This window comes from Nesoenas mayeri (assembly GCF_963082525.1).
Source record: "Nesoenas mayeri genome assembly, chromosome: 4".
NCBI lineage: Eukaryota > Metazoa > Chordata > Aves > Columbiformes > Columbidae > Nesoenas > Nesoenas mayeri.
Genome location: NC_137540.1, coordinates 6,167,377 through 6,179,896, shown reverse-complemented (window position 1 = coordinate 6,179,896; position 12,520 = coordinate 6,167,377). Strand labels below are relative to the sequence as shown.

At 38.2% G+C, this 12,520-nt stretch overlaps 1 protein-coding gene across 1 annotated transcript in view; it reads left to right on the top strand.

The window, feature by feature from the left end:
• TBCK (TBC1 domain containing kinase) overlaps nt 1-12,442 on the top strand; it is a gene marked incomplete at its 3' end in the record, with an annotated part of 93,121 nt that extends 80,679 nt beyond the window's left edge. Inside the window, exons 24-26 of the mRNA XM_080343348.1 lie at nt 44-219; nt 2,019-2,178; nt 12,332-12,442. Of these exons, the coding sequence (XP_080199474.1) occupies nt 44-219; nt 2,019-2,178; nt 12,332-12,442 (447 nt within the window). The remainder of the gene's footprint in view (nt 1-43; nt 220-2,018; nt 2,179-12,331) is intronic.
• Nucleotides 12,443-12,520: the final 78 nt, after the last annotated feature.

The window sequence follows — 12,520 nt, the reverse complement described above, 5'->3', positions numbered from 1 at the left end:
CTATAATTCTATCGCCTCTAACATTAATTTTCTTCTTTTAAAGTCTAGGGATTCCATCAAATTGGATGACCTGAAGGCAGAGGTGTCCCCACGAATTTCAGCAGAAGATCTGATTGATTTGTGTGAGTTGACAGGACCCAGTCATTCCAAAACACCTGTAAAGAAAACAAAATCTAGCAAACCAAAGCTGCTGGTGGTGGACATTCGGAACAGCGAAGAGTATCCTTCAAATCTGAGTGCCAGCCTTGCCAAATGATGCTTGTATCAATTCCTTCCCCATTGTCTGCAGGCAGGGAGATGTTAGAATGGTAAATAATGGAAAGGGATGTGATAGAGGTGCAGTAGAAGTACCAAAGGCAGATTTGTTTTCTTTTTAATGGAGGGGCCTGGTTTGCAGAGAGGAGGACAAATGTATTTTTGCCTTCCCATTTTAAGCTGTGGGTCTACCGACACCACTTTGTACCAGTAGCATGTGTGCTTTAATGCTCCTTTTTTTTATGACAGGTGTTGTCGGCAGACCTTCCCCATTTAATATGATCAATATTTTGGAAGTGTGAGGCTTTCCAATTAAGTAGAAGGGGAGAGAGAGGAGAGTTGATAGCTCATGTGCTTTGCCAGTCCCTCTGTGGAATATCAGTTCCTATTGAGTGTCTTCTTGCAGCTACCAGGTAATGCAGCCGTATGGCTGTCCTGTGTCCTCTAGTTAGCTTATGATCAGAAAAGTCTTGAAGGTATTTTGAAGCTGTATGAGAGTGATGTGGTTACAAAGGTTGGCACAGAATAGTGAAGGATGGGTGTCGTAATTTTCCCCTTCAAAATAGAAAAAAAACGACAACATTAATGAATGATACGTCATCATCTTTTGTTCTTCCAAATATTTGTATATAGCCATGTTTTTCCCACACTATAGCAATGATGATCATAAAGCTGAAACTGTTACATAAATCATGAGAAATGAATGCTAATATTAACCTGAGTCAATTAAAATTTACCTCAATTTAAGGCAGCTCCTTTATTAAAAAGGATTCCAGAATTTAATTACACAGTAAACTAACTGTCTGCAAGTACAGTAATAACGAGTGATTAATCTGGATATTTTATATTGTGTATATTTTTGCAGAATTTAGCTCTTTCCCATCCCTTCAAAGCTGCTCCTCTTTATTGCTGGGGAAGGAGAGTGTTCCAGGCATGTGTGTGCAGCCTATGAAGGTAATTCAGGGGGCTGTCAAGGTCGTGGTGCATCTCCAAATTCATAAAAAGCGAGGTAGAAGTGGTCTAACTTAATTTTTATTGAAGATACTTCCATTCATATTTGTTCATAAAACCTCATTGAATGATCATCCCTCGAAAGTGAAGCACAACTAACTATATCTCAGAATTGCTGACACTCGGATGTTGTTTTCTCTTCAATACCCAAAACACAGTTATTGTTAGTGGGACTGCAGATAACGTACATGGTGCTCATTGTCTGGGAATTTGAGTGCATGTACGTTAAAATTTCAGTTTGGATCAGAATTGTAGCGGCCTTGTGGAGGTTGGCAGAAGGTTTAGGGAAATTTTCCAGTAATCTCTATTTAGTTGTGGTTCTCATTGCAAGTACTTCATTCCTTTTGCATAAAAGTCCTCTGGAAGAAAGAAGTGCTCCAGCTGCTTATTAGTATTTGGCTCTTGTTATCAGATGAAAGCTCATTTGAAGTAAAATCCACAAAAATACGTATACTGTTGATATTTGGTCCATAGCACCAAGTGTTTCCTTTAGCAGATCGATTTCTGTAATGCTGTGTTATGTCCTTTATGAAACAAACAACTCTTCATTCTGTCTTTTTTTTTCTGCTGTAGTGTCAGAAGTTGTTTTCTCCATATGAGTAAATAGTAAATGAGGTTTGTCAAAACATACTAGCACAAAAGACCAACATCGTTGTGTCATGACAGCCAGGATGAAGAGCAGGTTCATCCTACAGCTGTGCATGTACCACAGGTCTCTCTGCCTTCCAGTGTCCTTAACTGATCTTCCTCAGCTTTAACCGTGGCCACATTTCTGGCAGCATCAACGTCCCCTTTGCATCAGCATTTACTGTGGAAGGGGAGCTCGTCCAGTGCCCAGCAACAGCCACGCTCCAGAGCTTTAAAGGAAGAGTCGTGGTGATTGTAGGAAATGCAGTGAAGAACACGGCTGCTGTAAGTATATTGCTATAACATATATGTTATACTTAGAAATACACCTATGCCATGAATACAGACTGTAGTAAATAAATGCTGGAGTCTGGATAATTCAGATTAGTAACTTTGGGTATGATGACAGGGTTTGGGGGATTTTTTTTTTGTTGTTATTCATTTCTGCTTCTAGACAAAAATGTATTTTTCCTCAAGTGATCAACAACTGAGAAAGCTGACATTTTGCAATGAAATTATTTAACATTACCTTTTTCAGCATTAATTTTTTTGGGGGGGGTGGGGGTTATATTATAGAAGTGTCATCAGCACTTCTAATGTGCATCACTGAGATCTAGTTTTCAAAACTGACTTGTGTTTACTTTCGGTGGTGTCAGCAATCACACCCAAGGTAAGTAGGCTCGGGCCAGGTATGTTATGAAGTCCAAAGAAAATAAGATATAATTCATGTTCATGCTAATAAAAAACAATGTAATGATTGTTTTTTTAGAATCATTTAGCTCATGCAGTTGTGCTCACTGAATTGGAGAATGGTTCCTATGGAGAGCAGTAACTTTCATATGATACTTCTATTGTCAGTGCCCTTAACTTGAGGGGGAGAATATTCAGCCTTGCACATTTGTTTTTAGAACTAAATATTTGGTGGTGTTGTAAACTAGCAGAATAACAAATCAAAGTATTTCTTTTACAATTCTTTCTCTGAGGTGCAGGAAAGTGTTTTTTTGGTTTGGTTTTCTTTTTCCAAAAAATACATACTCTTCAGTATGGTGTACATAGGACACCGTAGTTTCTTAAGCATGAACTGTAACCCTGGTATGACAAGGAGGGCTTGGACCATTAAAAGGTCTTGACACAATGGACAGCAGAAGCATCAGTATGACAAATGTTGGAGTGTTTTATACTTATAGGGAGTTGTAAATAGCATGAGAAATCCTTTTAATTAACCTGTATTTCATCTTTTAGAAAATGAGCTTGTGACGTCCATCACGTCTCTTAAATAGTAACAGAGATGGCATAAAAGAGACTGTATGGCAAATCTCATTGTTTCAGTCAGTGAATATCTAGGTTTGTGCATGAGATACGAGTAAGTCTACGATACGTATGTCAATGTGAAATGAATGAACTTGAATAATCAGAATAGCTCACTAAATTCTGAATGCATTAATCCCCCCCCCTCAAAGGAACAAATGTGAAATGCATCAAATGCTAAGAGCCTCCTTGATATTATTTAAATGACACTTTACTTGTTTGGTAGTGGGTTATGCAGCTTCTTTCAACAATTACATTTTAAAACACTGAACATAACAATTTTTCTCAGTAAGAGCATAACCGTTCACTATTGTCCTGAGGAGCAGGAACAGGAATGAGAAAACGCTTTGGTATTCACTAATGAGTATCTTTATGGGAGGTATCCCACATACTACCAAATAATTTTCTGAGAGTTGTTTTGTCTGAAACAAAGGAACACTGTAAGTATTATGTCTAAAGCAGAACACAGAAACAACCTGAAACAGGAGTCTGAAGGGAAGAAGGACAAAGGCTTTACAGTGTAGGTTATGGGTTATACCATAGCTGAGAAGATACATTTTTTCCTGTGATGTAGTGATGCTTCTCATGCAAACTTAGGTTTGCTTTGGCTTTTAAATGTTTTGTTAAATGAAAATTGGTTAGTAAGTGCAAGTACTTCAATCACGTGAGGGGATGCTGCCTTATCCTCCAACACAGACTTTCTGCAACTGAGACAATGTTTATGCTGTTTACCTGGAATTGTTGATATTATAGCTTTCCAATCTTGCTTTTCTTCTTGATTTGCCTTTAGAGTTCTGTAAAATCTAACTAAAGAGTGCAGAGCTTTAAATTGCAACAAAACACTGGATTGACCAGTTTGACGACAAATTAATTGAATATTAGAGCCTAAATACTGGTAGGGACTCAGCACCTGTGTCACACCCTTAGAGTACATATGAAACCAGCCTCAATTTGACTCTGTTGGTGAATCTTAGAACTCCTTCCTTTTGTGGATTATTTTTAAGTCAAATTTCAGTTTTACTCTGCATGACTGCATAGAACTATCTGCCACTATTCATGAACTTAACCAAGCCAAAACTATGTAGCTTGAGGCTTGACAAGAACAATAGCTATTACTTTTAAAATGTTACTAGGTAGTCCAGTCATATGAATAATTGCAAAGTGAATGCGTGGAAACAACAACATTTTTGTCCAAAGAAATGTTAGATGACGTTCAGCTTAAAATGAATGTTTTTCTAAACAGAGTTATGTGTTTCTAGCTGAAAAGGAATGAGCCACAACTTGTACCCTGTACTGTAAAGGAGAATTTTCCAGCAGTGTTCCCTGATATTTACTCCATTAAAAATATGGTGATTGGCACTGTTAGATGTTTGGTTTAAATTTATACAGGACTGAGAGAGGTAGGGGTAAGTGTGGAGAAACAATGACTATTTTTGAGGCTGTTTGTAGTCAGAAGGTAGAATCAATTGCATTTCATATTAGTAGCCTACATGGCATCATTTAAATATATTCATTTTTTTATTTTAAAAACGCAAAGTTGAGTGTACTGAACAGACGTGTAGAAAAAGCCTTTTTCCACTTTTCATACTTCTGTTTCTATCTTTTGTATTTGATTTGGTGCCAGATGATAGAACATACATTTGGAAAGAAAATGCTGCCTAGAACTTGGTCGGCAAGAGGGAAAACTGCAAACTTCACCACAGCCCTGTTCCAGGAGGAGGCAAAGGGAGCCAGTGGTGGCACAGTTGAAAACTTCCTTAGGACAGAATTAAAATAGAGTAGTCCTGCTTGTTAAACCATTTAATTTATTCACCCTGGAAGTTAAATGAATAGATTGGTTCTCACTTGGTGCCAGCCTTTCTTCTCCTAGGAGATTCTGAGTGCTTGTTAAGAGAGCAGAGACTTGTTTGTCTCTGAAAACAGCAGGAGACATCTACATAAAAGGCATTATGCTGGAGTTAATAAAACAGATTCTATTTTGATTGTTAACTTTTAAATATGTTAAGTGGCAGCATCTCTTAACTGAATTAAATTCCCCTTTCCCACATCCCTTTATAGATAAGTACCTTGTAAATTCTAGTATGGGCGGGCGATTATTACAGTTGGGAGTGTGATACTTCAATAGGCAATGAGTGCTCAGCTGTAGCTTTTTTTGGTGCATGGCAAATATCATGTTTCCTGATGTTTGTCTCTTTCAAAGTCAGCAAGTGCAAAGGCAGGTCGTAGAATAGTTATGCAGATGTAGGAAGGGGATTTTTTGGTGTCTTGTATTTTTTTGGAGAGGTGACATTACTTCTTCATCTCCCTTCAATCTGCTTTGAGGTGCTAAGCCATTATCTGTTTCCGTTCCCAACTTTTTCTCTGTATTACTGCTGCGTTGACTGAAATTAGAACAGGAGAAATACCTTACGTGATATTAAATCATGCTCCAGCAACTCAGTTTTGACAGTGACACGCTTCTACTTGTGTGGTGTGGTTGTTTAATATATATATATGTTTCCCCAATGGTTTAATATATGTGTTTTATTGTCAGTTGAATGCTATAACAGAATAAAGTATAAAGGATATTTTCATCTGTCTAATAATTAGCAACTCATGTATTTCTTGCCTTGGAAAAAGATAAGCTGGAAGTCAGAGCTTAAAAAACATCTGTCACAAGGTAATAAATTCTAAATTGTAACTTCTGATTGTTCCACTGATTATTTTTTATCTAGGTAAGGTATGTTGCTATAAATACATTGTCTAGACAACTTCTGCAAGTTACTGAAGCAAAGTAGTCATTGCATCACAGTAGCTAACAGATTAAAAGATATGAATTAACTCCAAAGCAATTAACTCCAAAGACAAGCAGCCCTGATTTTCCATGGGATCTTTCTGACCCTTTTCAAAGCAAGATGGAGAGGGTCAAGTTCAAGATTCTTTTTGTATAGCATATTCCTAGCCTGAAAAAGAAAAAACCAAAACATATATATATGAAAGTAATATTTTTTCCTCTCTCAGCACACTATCAAAGATGCATTTCTTCTTATACAAAGGCTGAGACACTTAAGTGTCCAATTACCACTGAATTTGTGTGATTTTGTTGTCATCTTCCTCAGACCTTTTAAAGAGACCTTGCCAGAGATGCAAGTCCCTGCATGCCAAAGCTGTTTTCTTGCTATAAACCCATCTTAAAAACCCAAATGGATACCCATGAAACTTCATAGGGTGATCTGACGATAAGGTGCTGCAGAGAATATTAAAGGGCAGGTGCATTTGTGCTTCTAAAGATAAATGGGTTTAGTTAGAAGGGCCAAATAAAACTGCTGGAGTTAAATAGAAATTAGGCAATAAACTTCTTGATATGTATCCACTATACAACTTCTAGATTCTGCACTTTCTTGGAAATATTCTGCAGAAAAGTGATTGAACAAGTGGAATGCAAACTGAAGGTATGTTCTCCTTGCAGGGAAGGAGGGGCTCCTTATGGTTGCCACAATGGCTTTTTTTCATGTTTGTTTTGTTACAGCATCACTCCGTGTTCTGCAGTCAGATTCAGGGCCTACTGAAACCATCAGGAGCCTCTTTGTTGCCTTCAAAGAGGAAGAGATCAAGCTTGTATTTGATTCCTACAAGAGGGAATGTCCATTCCGTGGGACGTCCAAGGACTTTTGTCCTGGAGTTTAACAAACAGGACAAAACTGGCAGGGTAGGGGTGGCCTCAGTAATATCCACATGCTGGTAGTTTCTGTATGGATTGACCAGAGGGTTCCTCATCATGTCTAAGATCTGGTGGTTTCTGTATGGATTGACAAGAGGGTTCCTCATCAGCCATCTCTGTGGTTAACAAAAAGACCCCAGTTTGGGTAGCATTAATAAAAAGCATTGCAAATCACAAAGAAAAAGTTTTTCACCACCAAGTATTTCTCTGAACATTTTTTCAACATCTGGGACATTCTTTAGACTTGGAGGGGGTAGAATCTTTCAGAAAGACTCATGCTTGCTTTTTATATTCAAGCCAGCTCTTATGCATCTTTTAAAAAATACATATTTCTGTTCACTAACAGCTTTTTTATTTTCTGTTGAATCAAACTACGTTTGCTTTCTGCATTTTAATTTTGCAATCCATTCAACTGTACTGGGTGCACTGGATACATTTTTGTCAGTATAAATTAACTGGGTTGCAAGAGCTAAATCTCTGCAATTGAGTTTAATTTTCAAGTGCTCACTCTCAGCTGGGTATTCTTTTAATATATCATTATTAAGTGGACAGCTAAAAATGCAGGTGTTTGAAACTTATTACTTGGCGAAATTTGAGTGTTTACTCTTTCTCAGTCAAACTTATTCTGAAATCAGGTATTAAATACCTATTTGTGTAGGCTCGTTTTCAAATCTTTCCATGCAAGTCCTTTAAGTTAGTGTTGTATTTTTGTACTGATGGAATGGAAAGTGCTCCTTTTTGGCCACGTCTGCGTGTGAAGAATTTTTCCTTGATCTTGTTAGAGCAAGATGCTTCTTTCTCTCTCTCTCACACTCTTTTCCCCTCTCTTCCTTTCTCTCTTTTTCCTCTTCCTCTCTTTCGCATGCTCTCTCTTTTTTGTACCCTATTTTTTTGCCATTTTTTAACATAGTATGTGTTTGCACAAAGTTTTGCTGCTTGTGTTTTGTACTTCCATTTAGCTTATACTAATACTGTAACCATTAACTAGACACTGTTTTGTTGATATGGGAGGCTTTAGGTGCTTGTGTTTCCCTTGGTGTTAAATTGCTATTTCATTTATCTGGAACCCTTTAATATAAAAAGTAGATGACTAAGAATACATTTGTCTGCTTTGTGGCATACGGAAAGTGTTATTTAAAAAGCTGTAGACCCATCACCTGGACGCTGATGTGCTTTCAGAGCGGTGAACTCTTGACTGAAATCATACAGCAAAACAGACTGTGGTCTATGAGAGGTTTGCATAACATGTTTACAAACTAAAAGCTAATAAGGATCTTAAGGCAATGGATGAATGCAATGAAGCTTGGTTAATATTTCTTCTCCAGCTTCTAAAGTATCTAATTTCTTCTGGCTCTTTCATAGTATGCTCTTAACATTAATGCCCTGGCAACATTTGTCACAGCAGTCTTTTTTGGTATTCTGGTACAGTATGTGCTCCTCCTTCCCTCCCAACATGCCCTTTAATTCCAGCCTGTCACAAGAATGTCTGTTAAAGTGGCTGATGTGTACACAGCAACCCTGCTGCTGTGGAACGATGCTGCTCGAGCTGGGTTGTGTTATGAGATTCAGCTGTAGACACTCTGCGAATGTGATGTGCCTACTCGAAAGCTGGGATCTTACTGCTTGGAACAGGGTAGTAGGAACATTTTGATCAATGCTGCACTATGCACATTATTAAGGTTCTTGATGGTACTTAAAGGGGCAGTCCTGTTGTGCTGTTTGTATTGAACACTTGTGATTTAGGAATCTGTATGCAAGAGATCAGGCATTTATCACAGGACTTAAGTTTTGAAATTGCTTCAGAAGAACAAGTACTGACTGCAGCCTCTCCCTAAAACCAAACCTTCTTTTGAGATTTGGAAGAATCCCACCTACTTCAGAAGGATAGAGAAGAAACAAGAAGCTTCCCTGTTCCTTTCTGCTTCTGACTTGGTGTATATTAACAATTACTTTCCATTTTGCCAGCTTTCACAGAATTTTCAGGCCCATGTTTCAGAATCAATAATTTCACGTAGCTATGTGGCTTGTCTGGATTGGTTCAAAGCTTAAAAAGCAGAAAAACAGGTCAGGAAACTTGATCGGTGTGACAAAACCCAGCAGAAAGAAGTCTGAAAAGGGAAGTTTAAAAAAATGTTGAATAGGGGAGATACCTGGAGCGTGTTTAATATTTGCTCAGATTTTGATATGAATTTGCTGTGATCTTGTCTGTCTCTGAAAGCACAAATTCTTATATCTGCATGAGAGAGGCTTAGCTGACGGCTTTCAAATGCAAATGAAAATTTTCTGACTCAGTTATATTCACCAGAATGGGTGTTCTATGTGAAATGTGTTGATGCAGTACTTAACAGAGGAACAGTGTTTCCATGGTCCTCACCAAAGCCATCACGTAGTGGTCATTAAACAAGTTGCTCAATATTCATCCTTTCATATGTAGTATTTGCTGTGAAAGTAGAATAGCAAGAGGAGGTTCAATTTAAGTGCTAGATGCAGATAGTGAAAACAAAATGATAGAACTTCTTGGGAAGTACATTTTGAGGGAAGGCCACCTAAGGCAGAAAGGAAAAAGCTTGAAGTCTTATAGCATCCCTTTAATCCTTTGCCTCAGAAAGGCATAACTCCATTTCCCCAAAGTAGCGTTGTCTAAAGGAAAACTGAAGCATCGCAGGGGACTGAGATCCATTGGTGGTATGGGGAAACAGATATATCTCAGAAGCATCATCAACACAAGCTTCTGATAAAGTTGAGAAAGTGTAATCACCTTATAAATGACAGAGGTTCATTTCTGTTTTTAAATCAACCTGTATAATGGAAATTTAATTGTGCGCTACCTTTATATGTTTCAATAAGTCTCTCTTTAAAATGTAGGTGCTTTACTAGGTTAACCCACTTGCTTATCTCCTCACCGTGTTATCTCCTGTCTTAAGAGCACCTCTGTAAATTAGGTTATTTAATGGACTACAAATTACATATTCAGGTGCCTGTTATTAAACTTTGAGTTGACACTTCATAATAGCATTTAAAAAGGAAATAGAGCCCATGTGTGAAGTCCAAGGTGGCAGTTTCTGCTGTAGAAAGTCTGTGGCATCAATTCAGAAGGGCACCTTTGGTTTTTTTTTAGATGCATGAAATTTTGCTCTTTTTGGATCACTGATTTTTTTCGAGTTTTTAGGTAACATTTTTTAGTCTTTCTTAATTTCTTGCATTTAAATTACTGATATTTGAACATAAATGAAGGTCATGCTAGAGAGGAAATCTATGTAGCTATTTCAAATAGTCCTTCCTGTCGTGCCTCTCCATCGGTGCACATGCCAGAAACAACACTTTCATGTGTTTTGAAAATACTGGCTTCATACAGTGGATTTTGGCAGGGAAAGATACTGGGTGGTGCTGGAACATTTCAGAAACACGGTGAACAAGTTCTTGTCTGTCACAGACAACTCCTGTGTCTGGGAGAGGAGAGAACAAACCTGTGCTGAGGAACAGAACTATAAAAAGTCCAAGCTTTAATTAGGAAGACTGCAGCGCTAGTAAGATGAGCGGTTCTAAATCGACTCTTTACCAAAAATTACTGTTTCTACTTTCAGTAAGGTAAAACTAGGAATGTCTTTAACCAGATCGAATCCCATTACCCTAGGAGTTAAACCTTGACTCTTTTCTTCTTTGTAGTGTGGAGACAGGTGTACGTGCAAAGCTGTTGGAGGCTAATATTTGGAGCTGGATGGCAGCTCTCAGCTTATAGCAATGTATATGCTCCCCAGGCCTCTGACTTGCAACTAATTGCCACAGCAGTGAGTTACCAAAAGTATCAGAGTATCTTCCCTGCTCACTGGGTTTTCCCTGGCTGGATGTCCAGATGTAGTTTTTGAGCTGTATTTGCAGCTTTTATCACCAAAACTTTGTAGACAACTGCAGACAGTTCTGTGACAGCTCTAAACAAATTCAAAAGGCAGTTCATCTTGTGGTATATCATCTTGTGCTTTCTGCCTGTCGTTTGCTAACAGCCCCAGATTCTGCACTGCATGCTCTGCAGAGGCCCCAGAGAAAGAGAAGGTTATAAAAGAACCTCTTGTCATATGCAGTGAAGAACATTTCCAACCATATCTAAAGCAGTTCTAAAATATGGTGGGACACAGGCTCAAACCCTAAATACAAAGCATTGTTTGTATATTTTCATTTCAGATTACATGGAATGGTTAGTTACATTATGCCTAGGGCATCCAAAAACTTGGAGCAGAGTTTACAGTTTATTATCAGAAGTCTGAAATGATCAGTAGACCGAGAGTGGAACCTCTGCTGACACGTGGGACATTGTACTCAACAAATAAGAGATGCTTGAACTTACTTTTGGTCTTCATTAGGCAAGTGCTTAAAACAAACATGACAGCCAAAATGTCCTTGCTGATCCACTCACCTCTTATTCTGCCTCAACAAGTTCTCAGTGATTAGAGAGTAATTATTTCAAGGTAGTCATGTAGTACATCTTGTTCTGCCTTAGTATCTGTTATACTATCAAAGGTAATTAGAAGGAATGTAAATGTAAAAAGAAATCCCATATACTAAGTTTGGATGGGGTGCCTACTGCTGTTCTTGAGTTGGTAATTAAGTTGTTTGTTCAAAGTTATCTATTTGGACATCATGGTTGCACTGGTTCTGGAGTTGTATCACGCATCATTTTCAGTGGTCAAAAAGATAATGATGAACATTTTATGTGGCCCATTTTGAAGCACTCGATGATTTTATAAATGGTACTAATTTGTCGATCAAGTGTAAAGCAACAATCTGCAGGCTGGGATGGCTGGACAGTCTCTCTCACAGCTGTTGGAAATACGGGAAAACTACTGTAGTTTCTCTAGGATTAATCCATTTTGGTGGCTTGCTTTTTAATCTACTGCAGTCAGTATTTAGAAGGGAAATTTGACATGTGATACACAAAATATTCCTTTGGGTTGGAATTTTGATATTTTGCTACATAATTGGTTATTTTAATTTTAATTATTTTGATACACAAAATATTGTTTCTTCATCCGTGTAGCAACTTTTCATGACGAGTTGCTACACAGAAACTGACAACTCGTGTGTTTGGTTTATGGAATGAATTAATTGGGGAGAGAAGCTCTGAAGGACTTGGGTATATGGAGGGGGGGGGTGGTGCAGGGGAGCTGCCAGACCCCAAATTAATACCCGACATATGTGAAATCAAGTCCTGTTGGACAACTTTGACAGTTAAGCAAGTGACTATACCAACAAAATGACCACCAAATTCATCCCAGCTGTTTCAACACAGACATGGGTTCCTGTGCTAGACCAGTTGGTGCAAAGAAAGAGCTTCTAGGGTCCAATAATTTTTTGTTTAGCTTTCATTACTTAACACAATGTTATTTGTATTTAAGGACTATAATATGCAGTGCACTAATGATACATCTGTTTCAGTTTGCAGCTCATCTAGTGAAAAACAAGTACCCAAGGGTCTGCATCCTGGACGGAGGAATCAACAAGATCAAACCGACTGGTCTCCTCACTGTTCCTTCTCCACAAATTTGACTGTAAACATTTGGGACAATCCATCTGGATGGGGAAGTCTTACCATACAATGTGGATATCCTGAACCCAAAGGGCATT